At 56.5% G+C, this 25065-nt stretch overlaps 1 protein-coding gene across 5 annotated transcripts in view; it reads right to left on the reverse strand.

Annotated features, from left to right (window-relative positions):
* Positions 1-24690, reverse strand: part of DHCR7 (7-dehydrocholesterol reductase) — a 60589-nt gene extending 35899 nt beyond the window's left edge. The window contains exons 1-9 of one of the 5 annotated variants that reach the window (XM_003993771.4): positions 24547-24688; positions 20341-20470; positions 17280-17383; positions 16495-16717; positions 15039-15129; positions 14025-14238; positions 11647-11851; positions 11096-11227; positions 6790-8069 (exon numbers count right to left, since the gene is read on the reverse strand). In XM_003993771.4, the coding sequence (XP_003993820.2) occupies positions 7605-8069; positions 11096-11227; positions 11647-11851; positions 14025-14238; positions 15039-15129; positions 16495-16717; positions 17280-17377 (1428 nt within the window). In that variant the 5' untranslated portion in view covers positions 17378-17383; positions 20341-20470; positions 24547-24688 and the 3' untranslated portion in view covers positions 6790-7604. Of the gene's footprint in view, positions 1-6789; positions 8070-11095; positions 11228-11646; positions 11852-14024; positions 14239-15038; positions 15130-16494; positions 16718-17279; positions 17384-20340; positions 20471-20686; positions 20806-24400; positions 24526-24546 lie in introns of those variants that run through there. The other 4 variants (XM_045039699.1, XM_045039701.1, XM_045039700.1 and 1 more) reach the window with 4 other exon arrangements.
* Between the last annotated feature and the right edge of the window lie 375 nt (positions 24691-25065).

The raw sequence follows: 25065 nt of genomic DNA on the forward strand, positions 1-25065 counted from the left end.
CCACACGTCTCGCCCAGATTCCTCGTGTGTGTGTATGTGTGTGTGTGTGTGTGTGTGTGTGTGATTCCATGCGACTGTGTTGTAGCAAGACCTCATGTGTCCACCCCCGCGGTGCAGTTCCAGAACATTCCGTCAAAAGCGTGCTGCCCTTCAGAACCACCCCACCCCACCCCTGACTCCTGGTCACCACGATCTGGGGCTACGGTTCCATCATTTTATGACAAGAACCGCATAGCACGTAACTCTGGGATCTGTTTCCTCCCTCTGTGGAATTCTCTAGACATCCCTCCAGGTTGTGTGCATCAACAGTCACTCCTTTTTATCGGTGAGCTGTATTCTGCACGGCCAAGTCGGTTCGGCCGCCATGATAAGATACCACGGGCTGAGGGCTTGAGCAACACGACTTATCCTCATCCCCTGAAGACTGAAGTCCAAGGTGAAGGCACTGGCTGGCTCGGGGCCTGTTCCCCGGTGTGCAGAAGGGTGCCTGCTCTCTGTGTCCTCACAAAGCAAAGACAGACCTCGTGTCTCTTCCTCTTCCTATAAGGACACTAGTTCCGTCACGGGGCCCTATCCCCACGACCTCATCTGACCCGAATTACCTCCCAAAGGCCCCATCTCCAAATACCATCCCACTGATGATGGGCTAGGGTTTCAACATATGGATGGGGGGGGGGGGGGGGGAGGGACACAGACACTCAGGCCACAGCACGTCAGTATGGACGCACCAGCTAGTTTGACCGTTGGCCGTGGAAAGACTTCCCAGTGATTTCTGATTTATTTCAGAGTCATTTCTCTGGGATAAATACCCAAAAGTACAATTGCTGGGCATATTGCCTATATTTAAAAATTAATAATGGAAGGAAAGTGCTTGCAGAAAACAAACAGGGTGCCCCCACGCGTCCTGCCTTTAGGAGGTGCTGGCAGGGGCAGGGCACTGCGGCACCGCCCCCCCCACCCCCCACCCCACCCCCGCTCCCGTCCAGCCGACCCTCCCCAGGAGCCTCTTTCCTAAGAATTGTCATGAAGATCTTTCCCCTTGATTTATGTCTCAGGATTTGCAGTGTTTGTCCTCACTGTGCAGTCACCTCTCCGGGCCTCCGTGGTCAGATCGCGAGAGGCAGGCGGGGGTACCTCCAAGGCTCGGCCACCTCTCACTGTGCCCCCCACACTTACTGCACCGGCCACTGGCTTGTCCCTACGCCGTTTCTTTACCTCTAGCTCATCAAGCGACATGCCTTCAGGACTACCTAGCTCCTACAGAAGCCAGACAGGAGCTATAAGCACTGGTGAGCCCCTGGACCCCAACACGAAGGTGCTCGGAGGGCAGGGTGACAAGGCCCATGCCTCGTCGTGGAACTCTGCCACCAGCCGGGTCCCCCACTTTGGCAGGTGTCTCCTCCCCACGGGCCTGCAAGAGTCCTGGCACTGGCATCCTGCGTAGCCCCCGCCCTCCCTCCCTGACTTTTGTCACAAGAGGTTCACCCTCCCCAAGCTTGTGCTCCGGGCTGTGGTGGGGGAGGGGCAGACAAAGTAAGCCGGTGATTGATACTCTGTGCCTGGAGTGCAGGTTCCGTGAAGAAAAATAAGGCAGGGGCCCGGGATGAGCGTGTCAGGAAGGCCTCACTGCGAAGGGGACATTCGGGAAAGTCTCGAGGCCCTTACGGGAGCCACACCACGTCTGGGGAGGGGGCTCCAGGCGGAGGGAACAGCCCGTGCTCAGGTCTGTAAGTTGCAGAGCACTGGGGGCCCTGGAGGACATTGCTGAGTCAATGCAGGCCCTTCAAACGACCTTGGCTTTTATTCTGCGTGGCGGTGACGTGCTCTGACTCGTGTTTAACAGGACCAGTCCGGCTCTGGGGCTAAGAACAGACCAGGCGGCCAGGCAAGAGGCAGGCAGGCCAGCCCTGGGGTTGCCACGGCACCACTCCAGCTGAGGGCGGGCGGAGGCTGGGGCTGGGGTCCCGTGGGGTGGCGGGAGGTGGTCCCGTGGGGTGGCCGGAGGTGGTCAGACCCTGGAGGCAGTTTGCAGGGGTGGCCTGTAGGACTGGCCTCTGACTGGATGGGGGGGGAGAGAAGCGAGTCAGGGACGATTGCATGTTTGGGTCCAGGAAACTACCAGGGCAGACTTACCACCCCTGAGGGCACATTCTGGGGGAGACATCAGGAGCTGCCGATGAGTGGAGCTTGAGACGCCTTCTAGACACCCAAGCGAGGTGTGGAGGGTGTATCTGGATGTGTGCACAGGGCTCAGGCAACAGGCATCAGAGAGGGACCTTTGGAGGTCCCAGTGTTTGGGAGGTATGTAAAGTCTCGAGACAGGTGAGGTTACCTGGCTACCTGCCTGTCACCAAGAGCCCTCCTGAAGGATCCCTGTTCATCCAGGTGGCCATACTGACGACCCTCTGCAAACCCCCACCCCACCCACATTCTGAGGTGACAGAAGCTGCCTGACGTGTGCAGGGTCCTTCCTCTCTGGTGACTCTCGAGAGGAGGGACGCCAAGTTTCTGGAAGCCACGCCGGTCCACACCCATCCCACCCCTGTCCCCCAGTCACTGTGGTCTTCCCAAGCAACACCCAGGGCATGCTTTGCAAACACTCCCTCATAGATTTGAAGATCAGCATTCGGTAAGGGGCAGGGGGGTTCTGTGCGGTAAAAGCAATCTGCCCTTCCCTAGAAAAGCAATGCGCACAGCAGACTCACGCCTTAATACTGCACGGGGTATTCTACTCCACATCCAGAGACTCTGACTGCATCGTGGCCTGACCTTTTTTCTCCTCTCCTGACCTAACTGGCAAACAACACTCACTTTCAACAGAACCCCTCCTGCAGACAAGAAAGGTACGAGCCCATGCCTGGGCCCCTGTCCCTCCCGGAGTGGCTCTGTCCCGTGCACAGCAGCACGGAAACCCAGCCCCAACGGCTGCCGGAAGCACATCTCCAGGGCAGACCCCACCTCCTCCCTTGCCCGGATTCCCTCTTCTCTCTGGCCCGCTCAGGACGGAAGGTCTACAAACAGCTCAGATCTGCCCCAGTCACAGGCAACATTCCTAATCTGTAATGCAACCCTACAGAGGAGTTACCGAAAAATAACATTTAATAAAAACACAGGAAAACAGATGATCAAATCAACCCACCACCCCACCACGCAGCTCTCAGGAGTCTTAGCATGTGGGTGCATACATGTCTTTCCTGCAAGCATCTCATGTAAAACTTGATTATAATCACGCTTGTAATTTCCAGACTGAATGGGAAGGCAGTGGAGGAGGGAGACCCTTAGCTCACCTCCCCCCCACCCCCCTGCCACCTCCACAGACACACCAAGGTTGCAGCTCCCCATAGAGCAACTCTCCTTGCAAAACAGCTCAGCCACAGCTAAACATGTGCAGAAAAAGCCACATCAGGAAGGGTAGTGGGGCAGAGACGCAGGCTGGTTGGGAACAAAACCCCCAGGGCAGGGACCCATCTGTGGGTGGGGAGGGTGGATACCTCAGCTTCCAGGTTCTTCCTGGGGAGCCAGGGGTTCAAGCCCCACCTCCAGTACCCCTCCAGGGATCTGCACTGGAAAGATGAGCCCCCATAATGTCTGGCTTTCAAAATCAGCCGGACTTGACTCTGGGAGAGCCGGAGGGCTACAGAAATGTAAGACCCTAGCTTCACAGGGCCAGCGTGCAACGTCGCTCAGTCCAAGACCCAGCACAGAGGCGGGGGCCATTCACGAAGGACATTTATTGACCGATTTTAGGACATGTTCTGGAGGGGCGGGGATCTGCAGGAACTTTCTCCAGGAACGGAAGCTCTGGTGGGCTACCATTTTCCTTGTCCTCTTTCAGCACCACTGGCCTGACGCTGGTGGGTGCCAATTCTGACACTCTCCATCTATCTCGCTAGCGCCGCTCACCCTGCCCCTGCATCCCCTGCACACAGGTCCCTCCAACCTGCTCACCCCAGCAGGCACCCCTCCAAAGTTAAGACCTGTGTCCCCCTACAGCAACTGCTGCCCTGCCACTGCCTGGACCAGCGCGCCTCCAAAGCCACTCCCGCCCCGGGAGGAGGGGGCAGCCCCGCCCACCAACCCACCTGCAAAATCGCGGCCGGTCCCGTCCACCAGCTTGACCGCAGGTCGTGACCGGCCCCGCCCACCCTCGCGGGCGCACTTGCAAAGTCGCGGCCGGCCCCGCCCACCAGCCCACCAGCAAAGTCGAGGCCGGCCCCGCCCACCAGCCCACCAGCTAAGTCGAGGCCGGCCCCGCCCACCGGCGCCCAAGCAAAGTCGAGGCCGGGCCCGCCCACCAGCATGCCCGCCGTCGCGGCCGGCCCCGCCCACCAGCCCACCAGCAAAGTCGAGGCCGGCCCCGCCCACCGGCGCACTAGCAAAGTCGAGGCCGGCCCCGCCCACCGGCGCGCCTGCAGCAAATGGAGCCCAGTCACCACCCAAGGATACCCCTGGAACACCTGCTTCTGGTGACCCGGGGGGGACTGCGCTTCTGAGACCCACAGGACGCCCTCCGCAGCAGGCCACCACCTTCCAGCCCAGGAGATGTGGCTGAACTACAGAGACACGCACAGCGAGGCGGACACAACGAGGCGACGTGGGGATTACATTCCACACTGAAACACAACTCACTCAATTAACCTCTCGAGCTGACTTAAAGGGGCAAGGGGCGTACGTATAAGCCTCCGTGCACACATGCTGAAACTGCCTTCCAGAAAGGCTGCATTGTCAGTGCGCAGTGCTGGCCTCCTCCCAACCTGAGCAGAGTCCAGCTGGGGGGGGGGGGGGGGAGTTGATGAAACTTGCCAGTGGGACCAAGAAGACCAAGTGTCCCACGGTGTTAACTTTTATTCCTTGAATCACTGGAAACACCGACCGGCTTCTCTGATATTCGTGGCTCGTTTGCAGTTTGCATTTCCTGCCACTCGTGAGCTCACTTTTGTCTCGTGCCTGGCTGCAGGATGGGAGGCAGAGAGGCTGGAGGGACCGGGCCGCGGGCCTGGGGACGCTGGAAGAGGCGCAGGGACCCTCCCGGAGAGACTCCAGAGGAGCGGGGCCCAGCCACCTATGCCTTTAGTCTCGTTAAGACTCCGTTCTGAACTCTGACCTCCAGACCCGTGAGAAAATAAATGTGTGTCGTTTTCAGCCACCAGGCTGGAGGCCACTGCAGGATTGGAAAGGTTACTGCAGGATTGGAAACAAACATCGCTGCGTTTGAGCGTGGCCTCTGCCTCTCGTTGGTTGTGTCACTGGGGATTGGCCGCTTCAAACCCTGAGCTGCTCTTAGCACCTTCAGCCCGCCAGCCCCGGGGGGCAGAGGCCCGTGCTCACAGGGACCAGAAGGCAGGCAGCTGTTAACATTTCACGGCACACCGCGGGGGCCAATACGGCGGGTTCCAGGAGAAGGGCCGCTGTCTTCCAAGGCCCAGTGGGGAGGAGGATGTGCCACGTTTAAGCTCCTCGTGGGCAGCAGCCCCTCTGGATGTGGCCGCACAGGTTCCGGCGGCCGCCCTGTCCTGGGGGCTGCCGACGCCCGGCGAGGCCCAAGGGAGGCAGACTGACCCTTTTCCAGAGCGGCGCCCCCTCCCACCTCGCCACCGGCCACGAGCCTTCACCGTCCCTTCTGTGCTGGCCCCCCTGGGGCCCGGGCCAGCCCACCTGGCCGTGGGGGTCCAGCAGCCCCTCTCCCAGGGAGGAGGCAGAAGGCAGGCCGCGTTCCCAGAGGCTTCGCCCCTCCTGAGAACTTCCTGTGTCTTGTAACACAGTGGCCCCCGTGGTCCAGTCTCACGGCTCACAGAGGAGGGGTTCCCAGGCTCACCCTGCCCTTGCCTGGAGACGCTGGGCCTCTTTTGCATGACGCAGCGGCAAGAAGGGTCACGGCCCAGCCTCGCCATTGCTGAGCACACAGAACACGGATCAGCACGGCCCAGCTCGGGAGAGCTACCACGAACGAGACTGGGCTAGCGGGCAGGGGCAGATCCAAGACTCGGACCCACAACTCTTCTGCACACAGCCTGAGAAGCCCTCTCGAAGCAAGGCGTGAAAACAGTAATTGCCGACCTCTCAAATGGGAAGCCAAGGCACAGAGAGGGTAAGTCGCCTGATCTAGGTCACACAGCCGCTCCACGCCGGACCCAGGGTCAGAGCTCACAACCAGCACACTCTAGCCTCTTTGAAATGAATCCACTCCATGTGTGAGAGGAAGAGGAGGGTCCGCTCTACTCAGGGCCATCCAGGACACTGGTTCCCCAGGCTGGCCAGTATTCAAGCCACACATGTGGCTTGTGATAAACACAGGACGCCTGGGCCTCCCCGCAGCCCAGGGGCTGGAATGAACGGGCGGCAGGGGTGGGGGGTGGTGAGCAGCAAGGTGGAAAACCACCCTCCCTCCAAGCCTGGGTGGGGCCCGAGCTCTCATCTCTCACCGGTTTTGGGCTGTTGGGAAAGCCACCAGCCTGTTCAGCCTGTTCCTAATGGAAGCAGGGGAGGCCCCACCCGGCCCCGCCCGCCGCCCTGCTCACACCTCCTTCGCGGCTGGTTTCTCCAGGCAGGAGGCAAGCCTGGTGCCTGCTTCCCGGCACCTCTGTTCACTCCCGTGGGCAGGCAGCCACGCTGGGATTTCTTCCTTTGGCGGGCGGTGGGGGGGGAGGCTGGCGCCAGTCCCCTAAATGCCCACCGTGAGTGCCCACAGCCCTGAAGCAGTGCCCAAGCAGCTCATCACCCCTCTACATACCGGAAACGGAGCCCTCACGTCCGGTCAGGCCCAATCGGGAGACAGAAACCACGCAGAAGTTTGGACAGGGCAAGTTTAATATAAAGAATTACCAAGTCAACGAAGGCAGTAATGCTAAAGAGTTTTCAAGAAAACCCTAGGGTCAAGGGCAAGTGCCCAGGGTAAAAAAAATTCACCTGGAAGACATCCCCCTCTTCAAGGCTGGGATTCAGATCTCGCTGGAGAAGGCCGCCTGGATGGTACACAGGTTCTCTGGGTCGCCTGAGCCGATGTGTGCAGTCGCCAGGCACGCAGGCAGAGCCCTTGCAGAGGGCCGGCAGGCCGAGGCTGGCGGCCGGATGCTCAGAGGGCCGGACACGGGAGCCACGGCCGGTGCCGGGACCTCGGCATGCTCTGGGCGTGCGCCTTGGCTGTCCCTCCCCCCCCACTGCACCCCCCAAGCCGTGAAAGACCAGGGAATGAAACGGAATCACCGAGACTAGAAACAGGAGCCCCTTCTTGGTGCAGCGCGCCTCCAACTGATTCAGAGAGACTAAGCGGTAGGGAGCCGAAGATGTCCGGGCAGCACAGGAGCTCGGGCTGACGACACGGAGGACAGACGTTGTCATCGCGGGCTGCCCGAGGTGAGCGGGGGCCCCCACCTGCCCGCGGAACACGCGTGGGAAACGCCCGTCACTTCTGCCGGTGGGCGCAGGCCCTAGAAACCCCCAGGGCTCGCCGAGGGGCAAGGGGAGGGGACGCCCCAAGCGACGGGCTCTTTCCATTTCGCAGAGGGCTCTTTCCATTTCGCAGACGAGGCGTCGCAAGCTCCTGGGGGGAGGCGGGAGGCAGCCCCAGCAGGCCGGGCTCGGGGCCCCTCCCACGGGGCGGGGCTTCAGAAGATTCCGGGCAGCAGGCGGTGAGGCACGGCGGCGGTGTAACGCGCCCAGTCGCCGCCGTACTTGCTGGCACAGCGGTGCTCGTCCCGGAGGCAGCGGTGGGTCAGCAGGATGGTCATGTAGATGATGTAGAAGTAGGGCAGCAGGTGGCCCCCGCCGCAGGCCAGGCAGTAGGCCAGACTGCCCATCAGGTCGCCCGTGTAGTTGAGGTGGCGGGCCACGCCCCAGAAGCCCGACACCAGGAGCTTGCTGTGGTGCCTGCGCCCGTCGGCCGACGTGTAGGAGCACTCGATGACCCTGGGCTTCCTGCCCCAGATCAGGCAGCGGCCGTCCGTGCGGCGGAACAGGTCCTTTTGATGGTTGGCCATCCGGAAGATGTAGTAGCCTAGCAGCCCCAGCAGCAGGACGCCCGCGGCGTGGGGGGTGGACAGCTGCACCGGGTGATAGACCAGGTACAGACCCTGCGGGGCGAGAGGGAGCAGCACGGCCTGGGTTCGCATCCCCCGACTAGCCGCCCCGCCATCCCACACGCCGGCTTCCTCTTCCGTGGGTAAAAGCACCCGCCGCGGTGCATGGCAAACGGATCCGCGTACCTACCTGCCTTCCCACCTGTCCGCGTACGCACACGTACATCGTATATAGCCTAAGCGTAACATACGATAGAAGTATCATCTGAATGTAATTTTCACTGGATGCCACCTTGGCGAGGCCACGGTGCCCAGATAGCTGCTGGGAAGGTATTTTTTGAGATAAAATAAAACTTAAACTGGTAGACTTTTGAGTAAAGCAGCCTGTTCTCTACCCTGTAGGTGGGCCTCATCCAATCAGTTGAAGGCTTCAAGGAAAAAAAAAAAAAAAAAGGCCAAACTCCCGCCAGAACAAGACTAGATTCCGCCAGCAGACGGACGGCCTTCAGATTCCAGCCGACTCTAACATCCTTGGACCGCCAACCTGCTGGCCGCCCTGAAGATTTCGGACTTGCTGGGCCCCATGATCACGAGTTAGTTACTGCTTCTCTCCTGTGTGTGAATATGTGTATATATGTGCGAATATATACACACATATGTATACAGGCATACATTCAGTTGTATGTATACACGTAGATGTGCATCAACACCCCACTAGTTCTGGGTGTGGAGAGAACTCTAACGCAGCTGTGATGTGATATGACACATGATGTGATTGATATATGATGTGATATATGTGATATGATGTGATGTGATACATATATGATGTGATATATGAAATGATACACATACAACATACAAAGAGAGGCCAAAACAAGGCCTGGTTCACAGTGAGAGACACAGATGTGTGATCACATACACTCATGATCTATGCACGTCTGTACATGTACACGTTTGATCTGTTATCATTCTGTTCACAGAATTGGGGAGCCCGGGAGCGTGCGAGCAGCCAGGTGGAGACACGGGTCCTGGGCAGACGGCGACGGGCACTCAAAGGGAGGACCTGGAGTTATAGACGGCACGGGGACGGGGCACCCGGAGCCCCAGCCCAGCTCTGCTGCGACTCCCCTGTTTCCCCGGGGGCCCCTGGTTCCGGATGCTGCACAGAGAGGATCAGCCAGTTCACGTCACGGGGCCTCGCACGACCGGCTGTAAGCACGGAACCCCTCGCCCGTGCGGGCCCGGCGCAGGTCACCGAGCCTTCCCACGTTGGTTCCTGCCACCCTCGCGCAACCTGCCCAGGCAGCCACCCTGCTCGCTGCCGGCTAAGCGAGAGCCCTGACCACACCCTCTCTCTGACCCCGGACGTCCTCACTCACGGCATGAGCAGGTGGCACCCGGCCAGGGCGTCCAAGCCGCCGCAGCCAGCGCAGCAGAGCCGGGGCTCTCGCGGGAGCTGGCAGGGCGTGGGAGCCTGATGCGAGGCCCGCCCCCGGCACCCCCCGGCTGCCCCCGAGGCAGCCCCGCGTGGTGTGCCGGGCGGGCGGACGGGGGTCAGCGACCGAGCAGCCGGGCCACACCGCCAAGCGCCACTCCGGTGCCCCCGCGCGGCCTCGCCCGGCCCCGACACGGTGCTGCCCTCCTTTTCCAGGGATGCCTGGGGCCATTCAAGGCCACCTCCCCCGCCGGTCTGAACCCCGGTCCCTGCGGCTCCCCAGGCCAGCGCTTCCACACCTCGATTCTGCGATGCAGGCCAGGCCTCTCCTGAGGACTCCAGACTGCCGTTCCTTGGCACAGGGTCTCCCCCTCAGAGCCCGGGCCCGACGTCCTCCTGAACTCTCCGTGCAGTGAGACGGCACGTGCCAGCCCACCCGTCTGGAACGTCCTCACCCGCCAGCCTCGCCGTCCCGCTCTCAGCCAGGCCGTGCTGATCTCCGGATGCGTTTGCCAGCTGCCGGTGGCAGGCCGGGGGCTCCTCCTGGGCCCTCCCTCAGGAGCCGATGACCCCGCGTCTCTCCAGCACCCCTTCCCTGCACCGGGCTGCCTGCTGCCTGGCCTCTCCCACCAGCCGCGAGCCCGAAGCGGGCAGGGCCCACACACGTCTCCTTTGCTCCCACGTCCCCATCACATGCCTGGTGCCACACAGACCCTCGTCAAGTATTTAAGGAACAAAAAAAGGTAAGAAATCCTCTTTTCCTTCAAGCATTAAGATTTGAATAAGTGTGAATATGAATACCACCCCCCATCACCCAGTTCAGCCAAACGATTCCTTTTTACCGAAAGTCTACACCCTGTCATCTTTCTTAAGTGTCATGGGCTGACCTGTGTCCCCCCCCCAATCCCTATGTTGGAGCCCTGACCCCCAGGACCCCAGAATGTGAACCTACCTGGAGAGTGGGTCTATTAAGAGTAAGCAAGGTGGCACGGGGTCACCAGGGTGGGCCCTGAACCCGTGTGACCAGGGTCCTTGTAAGAAGAGGGGATCAGGGGCGCCTGGGTGGCTCAGTCGGTTAAGCATCCGACTTCAGCTCAGGTCATGAACTCACGGTTCATGGGTTCGAGCCCCGCGTTGGGCTCTGTGCTGACAGCCTGGAGCCTGCTTTGGATTCTGTGTCTCCCTCTCTCTGCCCCTCCCCCACTCAACACTCTGTCCCTCTCTCAAAAATAAATAAATATTAAAAAGAAAAAGAAGAGGTGATGAGGACCCAGACACGCGCAGAGGGACGACCCCGTGAGGGCACAGGGAGAGGACGGCTGTCCACGCACTAGGAGAGAGGCCTCAGGGGAACCCAGCCCTGCCCACGCCTGGACCTCGGGCTCTGGCCTCCGGGACGGGGACGGTGGCTGTCTGTTGTCCACGCCTGTCTATGGTATCTGTCCCGGGGCCCAAGCTCACTAATGCACCAAGCCTCCTTCTTCCTGGAAACGGGGCAGCCTCCCGTCTCCAGACTCGACTGTCCCCCACTTGTGCAAGAGGGGATCTCAGCACGTGCTTGGCTGTGTCTGCCGAGGGCCACCCTGGGCGTGCCTGGGGACCAGAGAGCTGCAAGCCCCGCCAGGCCGGCCACCCCGCTCCTCACCTGCAGCGTGTAGAGGTACGGCAGCCAGACGCAGTCCCCCCAGCCCAAGTACCACCCAAAGTGGTCGTGGCAGATGTCAATGGTTTTCAGGTACCAGGCTTCGTTCCAGAAGAAGTCCAGCACGTAGATGGCCTACAAAACAGGACCCGTCACGTGCCGGCCACGGCCACCAAGGGGCCCCAGGGAAAACCACGCCCGCGTAGATGAGGAGATGGCACGCGGGGTGTCGCCGAGCTCCTCGGTGACGTGCTCCACGGGGCTGGGGCGTGGGGGGCCCGGGAGGCCAGCGAGGGAGCCCTTAGCCTGAGAGAGCCTGCCGGGAAAGAGGCTCCGAGCCCAATGAGACCGCAGGGCCGGCGCGGCGCCTGGCAGACAATGAGGGACCTTTCGCTACGTGCTCGCTAGCCCGCTCCTCAGAGATGCACGGGCAGGGGCCCGACTCCCTTCTAAGAGCAGTGGAGTGAGGTTCTTCAAGACGCATCTGGCTTTCAGGATTTCCCGGGGCCCAGCAAGCCTTGGAGCTCCCTCCCCTTTGGCCGCAGACAGGCTACCTGCAGGACGTTGACCAGGACCATGGCATTGGTCACTTGGCCGTAGAGCTCCCGCTGCTTGGCTGCAAAGGACAGGTTGATGAGGGTCCAGGCAACGATCCCAGGGCGTCCGTTGAAAAACAGCTTGAAGTCGAACCACTTCCCGATTCGGGGGTTAAACTCAATGCCCATCATGTAGTCGTAAAAGAAATTGCCCGTGAATTTGCTTGAAAATAGAAACAGCAGATACGTTTCGCTAAGGAGCCCGTCTCGCGACAAGAGGCCCGTGTGTGCACATGGACAAGGGCGTCGAGCCTGGCCCTTGCGTCAGCTCAGGGATGCGGGCAGCCGGAGGACGCACACCGGCCCCTCTCGCTTCCCAAGGCCTCCCTGCTCTCCCTTGGCACTCGGCTACGGCCCGGCAGAGCCACCGTGAGACCTGGCACCTGAGGTGCTCACTGCGTCCCACGAAAGCGCACACTTTCTGCTTAAGTCTTCCCTCAACCAGCTGGGCTTCTCCCCACCCTCCTCCAGGCCCCCTTGAGGCCTGGCGTGGCTGAGCTGCATAACTGGCTTGACTTCACGAATATTTCGTTGCATAGCCAAGCATGCAGTTTGCGGTGACTCCCGGTGCCCGGGTCCCCACGGGCAAGTGAAATTATAAATCCCACCTAGGTAGAGAGTGAGGAAGGGTAGCGAGTCCAGAGCAAGGTGCCTGGCTTGGGGGCCCACCACCAACCCTTGCTGGACATTCGTTGCCCCGGTTCCTCCCCCACAGCCCTCCCAATGGGTGACCAGAGAATCAGCCAAGATGACTGATATGGAGACCCTCCTCGCGAATAACTTGCAGACACATAGGGGTTTCTGTGTTAATGGCAAAAACATTTTCACGTCCACGTGCCTCAGTTATGTTAAGTAAAAAAAGCAAAACATACAAAGTCTACAACAGGCGATTGATTATAAAGCAGCAAAGACGATTAGCATGAGCCACAGAAGATCAGCCTCATTACCTAATTACCACACAGACCACAAAGCACCGTCATCCAGAGACATTTCCCAAGAGCAAGAGTTAACGGAAACACACTTTCTTTTTATTTGGGCCCCTAAATGTATTTGGGACTAAAATGTAGGCACCCAAGCATAAGAATCTTGTTTGTGACTGCTGACACCCATCTACAGGAGGAACCCAACCAACATCTGTTGTTGGAGGGAGGGATGGATGGAGGGATTGAAGGAGCCAGGGATGAAGGATAGGGGTGAACAGGTGGATGAACAAGTGGGATGAATGGAATAGATGGATTGAATGGTTAGATGGGTAGGTAGGTAGATAGATGGATTGATGGATGGATGCATTAGATGGATGGGTGGATGGATGATGGTGGATGGATGAGTAGGTGGATGGGTTAGGTGGATGGGTGAGTGGATGGGATGGATGGGTGGATGGATGGGTGGGTAGGTGGGTGGATGGGTGGATGGATGATGGTGGATGGATGGGTGAGTGGATAGATGGAAGGATGGGTAGATGGATGGATAGGTGGGTGGGTGGATGGATGATGGTGGATGATGGTGGAGGGATGGGTGGGTGGATAGAGGATGGATGGGTGGATGGATGGGTGGGTAGGTGGGTGGGTGGATGGGTGGATGGATGCATGATGGTGGATGGATGGGTAGATGGATGGGTGGATGGATGATGGTAGAGGGATGGGTGGGTGGATGGGTTGGATGAGTAGGTGGGTAGGTGGGTGAATGGGTGGGTGGATGGATGGGTGGATGGATGATGGTGGATGGATGAGTGGGTGGATGGGTTAGATGGATGAGTGGTTGGTTGGATGGATGGATAGATGGATGGATGGGTGGGTGGGTAGGTGGATGGGTTGGATGAGTGGCTGGGTAGGTGTGTGAATGGGTGGATGGATGGATGATGGTAGGTGGATGGGTGGGTGGATGGATAAAGAGCTAGGTGAAGAGAAGGCTGGCTGTGGGGAGCACAACCCAAGACTTCCGTGAGAAGGCAGGAACCAGTAGGGCTCTCCCTGGGAAGTGCTACACTGAAGCCACCGAGATAACCACACTCCTCACTAAGATTGTTCCAGGCCACACTCATGTTCCCAAATGGAAGCAACGGGCTGACTTCCCTGCTCCCGTGACAGCCCTACAGGTGACGACTCGGCCAAAGATGGACTTGGCCACCTTCAACTGCATGCTTCCTAAGGCAGAGGAAGGCCCCCAGACACATAGAAAGGATGTTCCCCAGAATCAAGCGGGTTCCATCAGGCTCTCCCTTCAAGGATTCTCGATCCTCAGGGCTTCACGACTCCTATCCCAAGGTCACAGAGAAAGGTTAGGGGTGGAAGCATCCACATCCCACGTTAGGCTTGACCAGCCGCCGAAGAACGTACCAGTCTTTGGCATTGGTGGGGAAGAAGTAGCCCTTGATCATTGCGAAGGTGGAAACCGTGTAGCCGAGGATGTTGGCGCACCACAGCAGCGGTATCCAGTTGTCGAAGATGATGGTGGGGGAGAACAGCGACAGGAAGTGCGAATTTGCAAACCAGAGAAGGTGCGTGATGAGCCACGCCTGCAGACCGTTGATTTCATACTTGTTAATAACCCCTGCAGAGCGACGATTTAAAAATCAAAGCGTTTCCGCCTGAAAACGGGCGGCCAGCCCAGGCCCTACTTGCTTTCTGGGCCTCGGCTGCTGCTCGGGGGCCCGTCTGGGACACCCAGGCCAAGGCCCGGAAGCCAGTCAGCTTCCCCTACAGCTCGGGGCCCCGGGCCAAAATGCCAGCAGCACACATCACGCTGTTAGTCCGGGGATTAACTGCTCCTGCTTTCGGGGTCCTTGGACGAGGGAACGGGCAGACTCACCCTTTGGTTCTGATTCTCCCTAGTGAGCTCCGGTAGGTGGGTGAACGGGTGGATGGATGGATGCAGTTCGCTAGGGAGTGAGGATGCCCCTAACATACTTGTCAGCAAGCACCACAGCCTCCCCGCGGCCCTGGGGGCTGTCTGCAGGCAGGGACAGGGGTGGCGTCCCCCCCTGCAGGGCTCTTGGTGACCTGAACAGGAGCCACCCCTCCTGGATGCTGCTGGTGGCTGTGGTGTTCTCGGTGGGGAGATGCTCCAGGATCCCAGCTGTGACAACCGGCCGTGGGGCCGGGGACCACTCGGCCCCCTGTTCACCGAAGGGCCTGATGTTCCAACTCACGGCCGGGTCAGTCCCAGGCTGCCCTGAGACGATCGGGGCCCGGGGCCGCGGCAGTGGCCGAGCAAAATTCACACTCATTTTGTCACTTTGTCACACTTTCAAGTGTGAGCACACCTGGGGACGGGAGCCGCCTGGGAGAGGGCAGGCCCCATGAGACAAAGAGGCAGGGAGAGGAGAAGGGAGGCCTGCGGGCTCAGGTTACCTGCGGGGGTCACGGCGCCCTCTTGAACGCCTCCCACGTAGCCGGGCAGGAACTTATGGCAGAAGTCAGGCAGCGCCGAGTACAAAAGCACCTGCGGTGGGGATTTTAAGCTGCTTGACCCATGGCCTGGGGGGTCTGCTTGACCCTTGCTTTCGTTAACCGACGCGACCCGTGGCAGAAATCCAGGTTACGGTCGGGTACTCCTTCTGGAAGAGTGTGTGGCTCTGGAGCCCTGGCGGCAGGCAGGCAGGCCGGCCGGGGGCTCTGAAGGGGGAGGAGCCCCGAGCAGGAAGTTCGTTACTGGCCCAAAGCAGCCAGTAATGAACTTCCTGCTCGGGAGCCCTTCCCACTCACACTTCTGGAGCCATTTAAAAATTTGCAAGAATTCCCGGCCGTACAAGTCGCCCTCGTGACACGTTTTCAGTGTCATTTAGCGCATTTACACAGTGAGCAAGCACCACCACCCGCAACACATTCACCACCCCCATTCGCAGTCGCTCCCCAACCCCTCCCGCTGCCCCCCCAACCACCATTAACCCACTTTCTGTCTCTACGGACTTTCGCACCCTGGTGTTTCACATAAATGGAATCACGGCGCCCTGGGGCCTTCCGTAACTGGCTCCCTTCCCTCAGCGAATGTTCTCAAGGTCCGTCCACGCTGTAGCACAGGTGGGTGCTTCCTTCGGATGGCTGCGTAACGTTTGTTTTAGCCGCTCGGCCTCCGATATCTCTACTTTTAGGCTTCTGTGATTCCTGCTGCCCCTTCTCATCTTTTCACCCAACGGGACCGAGAGACCAGAAACGACAGGGGCTCTAACGCCCACCAGCTGGCACCCTGAGGAGAAACCGCGACGAACGGCCGGAGCTTTCCTCTAGGGCAGGAAACCCGGGGTGTGGAGGGAGCCTTCTCCCGCCACCTTTTCCCTGGATTCAGATGATACACAGCTCTCCCTGTTCACCAGGTCCTCTGTGCAAACAGCTCCTTCCTGGTGAACTTCTGGTCTCAGAGGCCAGTGGGGTCACAACGGAGTCGAGGACGTCCGTGGCCAGGACCGTGTGGCCCCCTGCTGGGAACACAGGCCTTGGCTTTGCCGAGTGGGGTCTCTCGTAACCGAGAGCGCACCTCTGGGGGCCGGAATGCTCCTTCTCAGGGGCTACTGATAAGATACGCTTCCCGTCGTGCGTGGGGCTTCCCCGGGCCAGCCCTGCCTCACTCCCTCCCACAGGGCCTCGCTCCCTACTTCTCGGCATGTCCCTGCAGGGCTGCACACGCCCCTGAACTACGGGGAGGCTCCCACTGAAGGTGCGTCAGACACCGTGATGCCCTGCCGGGTCCTGGGAAGGAGAGCGCCAACCCGAGCCCAGATCCCATTTCCCGGACCAACGGCCAGGACTCTCCCGGCCGGAGGGACGCCGCACGCCCGCCGCGCCCCAACCACCCTCCAGGGAGGCTGACCTGGAACGTGACCCACAAGGCGTAGAGCTGGGCCGCTTCCTTTGTCACGGGCGGCGTCTTGGCCCAGATGTCTGCGAGACGAGCGCGCCCGGTGGCGAGGTCCACCACGGGGGCAGTGAGGGAGCAGCCGTACTGGTCACACGCCATGATGAAGTAGTATACGATGAAAGGGGCCAAAAGCAGCAGAAAGAGGACGCTGGCCAGCGAAAACCAGTCCACCTCCCTGCAACAGCAGATGGCAGGCGGTCACGCGGGGGGCCCCCCCCCAGCCACGTGGCCTCCTCGACAACGCACCGCACGTGGGGACGGGTCCCGTTGTTTCCAACAGCCGTTCGCTCTCGGTGCAAAGGGCTCCCCATTGCCTGCAGGGACCGCTCAATGTGCGTGCTCCACCGCCAGCTCCAGGGAGGCTGACAGATCTGAGGACATCCACAGGAAGCCCGGAGCCCGGAATACGAACGCTGGGAGGCCTTTCGCGACCCACAAGGCCAGAGGCTCTCCGGTTCCGGGCCGCGGGGGCCACTCCCCCACTCCCGAGTCCCCACGCCCTCCGATCCAAGGAGGATACAGACAACAGGATACTGCGCCACCAGAGCCAGCCCGTTTTAGCCAGCTTTTCATTCCTTCTCCAATCCCTTACTTTACAAAATGGGCGACGGCTTATCTCTCGTTAGTCTTAATGATAAAACTCGTGTTTTTGATCGGTCCGTAAGATCCCAAGGGTGGGCCACCTCTCACTAAGATCTCGCTCCATTTTCTAGTTGGGAAGACTGTCAAGGCCTTACCAGGCACGGCCCCACTGCCCCTGAGTGGCAGCCCCACCGTTGGCAAAGCTGTCCCGACTCTTGGTTTGGGGAGCGTCGGGCTGGGACTTTGCAGCCATTGGGCCCTGAGGAAAGAAGACACGTCCTACTCAGATCGTCCCACGGAGAACAGCCACCATTATCTCCCACATCTGCCCCTGCTCGGAACTTCTGCAGGACTGGCTCTTCTACTAGCCTCCTCGCTACCTTGTTCTGGATGGCAGGTTCCAGGCAGGGAAGAGATTGTAGACTGCACTTCAGTCTCTCTCTCCCGGAATCTGCAATAACCTCCCACCTGGCCCTCCTACTTCTGTCGCTCATCTTGATTAATTCTCCAGGTTGCGGCAGAACGCCCTCTTACCGCATGAACCGGGTCAGCCATGGCTCTGAGGCCTCTTGCGATCCCCTCCTGCCTGCTTTCCCCCCCCCACCCCTCTCTCCTCATACCTTCCAATCCAGGCACACGGGGTCTTTAACGCCCCTTGGATATGGTTCATCTCGTTCATGACACCTGCTGCTTCTGCTTAGAACTTAATTTACAGGTCTCCTCATTCGGGACTTTTGTAAAATGGCCCCTCCTTAGTGTGACTTTTTATATTTCCTGGAGTTAATGGGCGCCCCACTTTTTCCATTTGTGAAGATTTCTATGCGCCTATTGCTAACGTTTTTTTGTGAATGCTCTACCACAGCTAATGTACATACCAGCAACTTTTCTACATATTCAAACACAATAAAATTTATCATTTCCATGCCCCCTCTCCCCCATAGCCATTCATCTTGAACCAATATACAGGCCAATCAGTGCTTCTACACTGCCTGTAGTCCCTTGCTGAGGCACTCCACCTGCTACTTTATTTTCTCATGTCCTCATTATGTAGAATTCTTTAATTTATTTGAGTGCGTGTCTATTGACTGCCTCCCTCCATTAGAATGTAAGCTCCCCAAGGGCAGGAACCACGTGTCCTATCCATTGCTCTACTACCAAGTCCTAGGACAGTGCATTCAATAAATAATCACTCTAAAAAAAAAGGTGAAAGAACTGAACTTGTCCAAGGGGGAAGCAGTGACATCTACACTTCCAGAATAAGTTCTAACAGTGAAGTTTCAAAACACTGGAGGTAAGAACACATGATTTTAAAGGCTTTTAGAGAAAAGCTCTAAAAGAGGGGCGCCTGCATGGCTCATTCGGTTGAGCATCTGACTTCCGATTTTGGTTCAGGTCACGAAATCATGGTCATGGGATTGGGCCCCATGTCGGGCTCTGCACTAAGCATGGAGCCTGCTTGGGATTCTCTCTCTCCCTCTTTCTCTCTGCCCCTCCCCCTGCCAAATAAATAAACATTAAAAAAAATCCAGGATTAAGAATCATATCAGCAACCCGTTGGATTCTAGAAGACAACGATGGAAAACTTTAAAAACTTTGAGGGAAACTTTTTTGCAACCTAGAATTCCATTTGCAGGTTAATTATTATTCAGAGAAGACACAGGATCCAAGAAAACTACAAAAAGAAAGCCGAGAGAAAGATGAAGGGATGAGAACTGTGCAGTGCAGCAGACAGTAACCAGTCCGCCTTGGTACAAAATGAATGGCTACAGCAGGAGGGAGAATGGAAATGATGAATTTTATTGTGTTAGAGTCTGTAGAAAAATTATGGATATATATGAAGCTCTGTTATAGCATTCAGAAAAAAAATAATGACAGATGCATAAAAACCTGAGTAAGTGGAAAAAGTGAGGCAATCACAAACTCCAGGAAAAATAAAAAGTCATACAAAGGGGAAAAACAACAACAAACACCATAATTGTAGTACGTTAGTTGGCTTAACAGTAAATACTAGCAACTTTGTCATAACAACGTAACATCTGGCTACAGGCTGGTAGATGTTTGGATGCAGAAGGACATGTGAAGTTGGGAGTGACAAAAGCAAATCATTTAAAAATAGGCGGGTAAAAACAGCAACACAGAAGTAACTACAAGAATGAAAAGTATTTGCTTCTGGGAACAAAGACTATGGGATGAAATAGGGAGCTGTTTATTCTATGCATCAGCCTTTTAACACTAATTTCTTTTGGAAAAAGTGAGCATGAGTTACTTTTTTTTTTTTAATTTTTTTAACATTTACTTATTTTTGAGATAGAGAGAGACAGAGCATGAATGGGGGAGGGTCAGAGAAAGGGAGACACAGAATCCAAAACAGGCTCCAGGCTCTGAGCTGTCAGCACAGAGCCCGACGCGGGGCTCGAACTCACGGACCGCGAGATCATGACCTGAGCCGAAGTCGGCCGCCCAACCGACTGAGCCACCCAGGCGCCCCGAGCATGAGTTACTTTAATACAAAGGTACATTCATTAAAAAAAATTTCAGCGACAAAAAGCATTTTCATTTGCAGTGTGGGAACTGTACCCGTTATCACTTAATTTTCACAGGTTAGTTTATGGAATGTCTGTCTATGATGTACAAGGCAGGGTGAAGAACTCTTTATGGACCTTCCAACTCTACAGCCCCAAAACCGAATACAGAGCCTGGTGCATGGCAGTCACCTTGATTAAACATGGTAGAAAACTGCAAAATGGCCAGAAACCTGTAGGCTCGGAACTAAGTGTGGTAGGGGCGTCTGGCTGGCTCAGTCAGTGGGGCATGAGACTCTTGATCTCAGGTTGTGAGTTTAAGCACCACGTTGGGTGTGGATCCTACTTTAAAAAAAAAAAGAACTAAGTGTGGAAAGGCCAAACAGAAAACGCTGCTAAAAGGAAAAAGTGTATCTTCTACAGGTTAAAATAAGCCCAAATAAGTATTTTTTGAGATTATAGAATTCATTCACCCAGGAGTCCCCTCAGGCATAAGCAATGAATCCTATAATAAACGTGTAAGTCATATTCTTGGCAAAAGGTATGTGGAAACAGGGGAGACGGAGGTATTTGGGGTATATTTTATTTTATTCCTAAGACTCACAGACAGGAGTTGATGAACCAGCTGTCTACTTTTTCAAAGCTAAAAAGTCACTGTCTATGCCCATGAACAACAGTGCTGAGACATGCTTACCTCCAACCTCTTGTGTAGGGATTTCACAACAGAATTGAAGTCTTCCTTCTCAAATGGGCCGCTCTAAAATCTCTAGACTCTTATGATTCACAAGGCCTGCTTGATCCTTCTCAACCCACTGAACAAAGTCCTGCAGGGACACAAAGATGATAAATACATCAGGTTGCTGACATTTCAGGACCGAAGGTAGATCAGGACCCACACAGTATTTATTCAAGGCCTGTTGGAACCAAGCAAGAAGTACAAGGTCAGTGTGCCAAGGTTCAAAAGTGGAAGACAGCCCGCACGGGAGGGGAGGAAGAAGGGAGTATTACCACCCAGCTTCTTTGCCTAGTACACACAGTACCTGGCAAATGGTAGGTACTTGACGACAATGGGTGGCACTGAATAGAGATCTCCATGGAGGCGTCACCTCAGACATGAGCCTTAACAGGCAGCTGCAGACCTGACGGACAGCAATGAACCAAAAGGCATTTCCTTTGAAGACTTATACCAAGCAGCCTCTGCAACATTTCTAGAAGCTTGCTCATGCGTGCATCAGCCCGAATCAAGCCCCCTAGAGTTAGCACATTCCATTGGTACATTCTAGGAGCCAGTGAGAGCCTCAGAACACAGAGCAGCAGCAAGAGTGACCTGGGCTCGGAGCCTGGCCCTCTGTACACTCACGGGACCCAGTGACCTTCCTGAGTGTCTGGGGTCATGAAGGCCTATGCGCATGAGGTTCTGTTATTAAAGCTGGATGAGGGATGGGATGGTTAGTGTCCCACACTAAAGATGAGCCAGGGAAATGGTTGGGGCTTTCCGGCACCCTGGTCAGCTCTCTCAACTGGTTTTTTAGTTCCACGGGCCAAAGCTAAAGGGACATCGGTCCTGAGGGTCTGAGGATGATGCAGTATAAGTGCCTGACCTCAAGCTTCTGACTGCCAAGGCATTTGTGGCAAAGACATCCATCCCAAATAAACATATTGCTGCTGCTTGACCCAGCTACCAGCAAAACGACCAGAGAAGGAACCAGGCCACTCCCACCCTTTCAGAAAGCCCTAGAAGACCAAGATGGCTGACCGCTACAGGATTCACTTCTTCCCAAGCCCTTATTCCCACTCTTATGTTTTAACTGGCCAATAAAGAGTGAACCCATGAAACCTCAGGCCTCCACCCTTGAGCCTAAAGAAGGCAGAGCCCCAGATCTATTCTCTCTCTCTTCTCTCTCTCTCTCTCTCTCTCTCTCTCTCTCTCTCTCTCCCCACCCATGAGCTCACTGTGGCTCTGGGCATTCTGTGTACCCTCCAGGACCTGTGAGTGATAAACCTTGCTCCTTGGAGCTCCCCAGTGCTTGTTGCTAAGGTGGGTCCTGCAATTATAAGGGCCCAAAGGGTGATCCGGCCATGCTGGTGGGGAGGGGGGACCCGCCACAGTAACATGAGCCCAGGAGGGTGCCTCGGGCATTCCGGGCCACAGCATCACTCTCTATGGGCTGAGACCCACACAACAGATGACTTAGCAGCTTTTTGGCATCTTGAAGATGTAGTAATTTGGGGATGCACTAGACACCAGGACCATGGCAGAGATCCTGGGGGCTGGTGCAGTAAATGCCCGGGGAGGGGGGGGGGTCCCTCGGTCACCATCAAGGCTGTGAGTTCTCAGCAGGACCGGATCCTGCTGCTCGCTTAGAATTCGACTTGTGGCAACACTTGCCAGGCCTGTTTTCCTCATCCACAAAGCAGCTGTCACCCACTTACTCAAGGATATGAGGTCATGGCATCGAGTGCTCAGAGCCCTCCTGGACCCCATAAATTCCTATGAGTAGATGCTGGGTGGACAGGCAGGTCTACCCGGCCTCTGGAAAGAACTGTCTTCACACCAGGAGAGCAGCTAATCACCCTCTCACAGATTCTGATCTTTATCATCCGTTTTCATCTTAGGTTCAGTTTGGGCAGGTCTGTATTTCTCAGTCTCTATTACTCTCAGACTAACAAGTCTCCAAACCCGACCCGGTACTGTTCAGAGAAGGTTCCCAGAAACGCTCTTGGCTGCCTGCTAGAATAGTACCTGGCACTGCACCCAGGAAGATTAGCTGTTATCAGGAGTTATTCTGAACTTTACAACGGGCCTCTCACGGCCCCTGTTTCTCATCGCCCATAACCCAGCCATTCATGTATTTTTGGAAAAAAAACAAACAAACCAGACTCGGACTTCAAGCCGTATCACAAAGCTGTCATCATCAAGACAGTATGGTCCTGGCACAAGAACAGACACTCAGGTCAATGGAACAGAATAGAGAACCCAGAAATGGACCCACAAACGTATGGCCAACTAATCTTTGACAAAGCAGGAAAGAATATCCGATGGAATAAAGACAGTCTCTTCAGCAAGGGGTGCTGGGAAAACTGGACAGCGACACGCAGAAGAATGAACCCGGACCACTTTCTTACACCAGACACAAGAATAAACTCAAAATGGATGAAAGTCCTAAGTGTAAGACAGGAAGCCATCAAAGTCCTCGAGGAGAAAGCAGCAAAAAACCTCTTTGACCTCGGCCGCAGCAACTTCTTACTCCACACGTCTCCGGAAGCAAGGGAAACAGAAACAAAAATGAACTATTGGGACCTCATCAAAATCAAAAGCTTCTGCACAGCGAAGGAAACAATCACCAAAACTAAAAGGCAACCGACAGAATGGAAGAAGATATTTGCAAACGACACATCAGATAAAGGGTTAGTATCCAAAATCTATAAAAAACTTCGCAAACTCAACACCCAAAAAAACAAATAATCCAGAGAAGAAATGGGCAAAAGACATGAATAGACACTTCTCCAAAGAAGACATCCAGATGGCCGACCGACACATGAAAAAATGCTCCACATCACTCACCATCAGGAAAATACAAATCAAAACCACAGCGAGACACCACCTGACACTGGTCAGAATGGCTCCCATGAGCAACTCAGGCAACGACAGATGTTGGCGAGGATGCGGAGAGAGAGGGTCTCTTTTGCACTGCTGGTGGGAATGCAAGCTGGTGCAGCCACGCTGGAAAACAGTGTGGAGGGTCCTCCAAAAACTAAAAATAGAACTACCCTATGACCCAGCAATCGCACTAGGAGGCATTTATCCATGGGATACAGGTGTGCTGTTTCGAAGGGACACATGCACCCCCATGTTTATAGCAGCCCTATCAACAACAGCCAAAGGATGGAAAGAGCCCAAATGGCCACTGATGGATGAATGGATCAAGAAGATGTGGGATATAGATACAACGGAGTCTTACTCGGCCTTCAAAAAGAATGAAATCTTGCCATTTGCAACTACGTGGACGGAACTAGACGGTATTACGCTAAACGAAATTAGGCAGAGAAAGACAAATATATAACTTCACTCATATGAGGACTTTAAGAGACAAAACAGATGACCATAAAGGAAGGGAAGCAAAAATAATATAAAAACAGGGAGAGGGACAAAAACACAAGGGACTCTTAAATACAGAGAACAAACAGAGGGTTGCTGGAGGGGCTGTGGGAGGGGGGAGGGGCATTAAGGAATCTACTCTGGAAATCACTGTTGCCCTATATGCTAACTAACTTGGATGTAAATTTTAAAAATAAATTAAGGGGCGCGTGGGTGGCGCAGTCGGTTAAGCGTCCGACTTCAGCCAGGTCACGATCTCGCGGTCCGTGAGTTCGAGCCCCGCGTCGGGCTCTGGGCTGATGGCTCAGAGCCTGGAGCCTGTTTCCGATTCTGTGTCTCCCTCTCTCTCTGCCCCTCCCCCGTTCATGCTCTGTCTCTCTCTGTCCCAAAAATAAATAAACGTTGAAAAAAAAATAAAAATAAATTAAATAATAAATACATAAATAAGTAAACTGGATATGCATCCAAAAAAAAAAAAAAAAAAAAGACTCCTCAACATTTTATCAAGAAGAAAGTCGCCGAATTGCGCTCTTCTGAGCGGCTCATTTTCCGCTACCAAGAGGATACAAAAGGTCCTCTTCCCTCCACTGGGCAGCCCCTCGTTGCCCGCGTCTTAAATCTGGGCACCCGATGTGGCGCCCGGTTCTTTACTCACGTTGCTGCAGGAAGAGCTCAGGGGGGCACAGAGCGGGCACCCCGCCCTCGACCACCCCCGCCGGTTCACCTGCACGCACAGCATCTCGACCCGCGCACGCCCCGCCGACCCGCGGGCCCCCCACCTGCTGCACGGCCCCCGCTCACCTGAGCGCCCGGCTCCGAACCCGCCCGTGTCCCGGAGTCCCGGCCTGGCGGAGCCCACCCGAAGCCCCGCCCCCAGGCAGACGCGTTCCTATAGACGACCAATCGGCCCCGGCGCGGCCGGCGGCCCCGAGACCCGCGATTGGCCGCGCGCCTCGCCCCACCCCCTGAGCTGACTCCGGGCCACCGCAGGCGCCACTCGGCGCCGGCGGGCCGCGAGATTGACGGCCGAGGGCCCGCCCCGCGGCTGGCGGGCGGGCGGGCGGGCGGCGCCAGCGGGACCCCGCACCTGCCGGGGCCGCGTCAGATAGGGATGGTGTCAGATAACGAAGGTGGTGTGGCGAGGATGCTCGCAGGGCGGGAGAGGTTGAGCGTGTCCCAGTTTGATTTGGGGGTGTCGGAGGGGGCTCTGCTGGGAGGCCCGGCGGGTCTGGTTTCCCCAGAAGTGAGGGAGACGCAGTTTAGGGTCGGGATCACCCTGCGAGGTGGGAGGGGAAGAAGCAGCAGGGGTGGAAGGAGGGA

The sequence above is a fragment of the Felis catus genome, chromosome D1, assembly GCF_018350175.1.
Source record: "Felis catus isolate Fca126 chromosome D1, F.catus_Fca126_mat1.0, whole genome shotgun sequence".
NCBI classification, from domain to species: Eukaryota; Metazoa; Chordata; class Mammalia; order Carnivora; family Felidae; genus Felis; species Felis catus.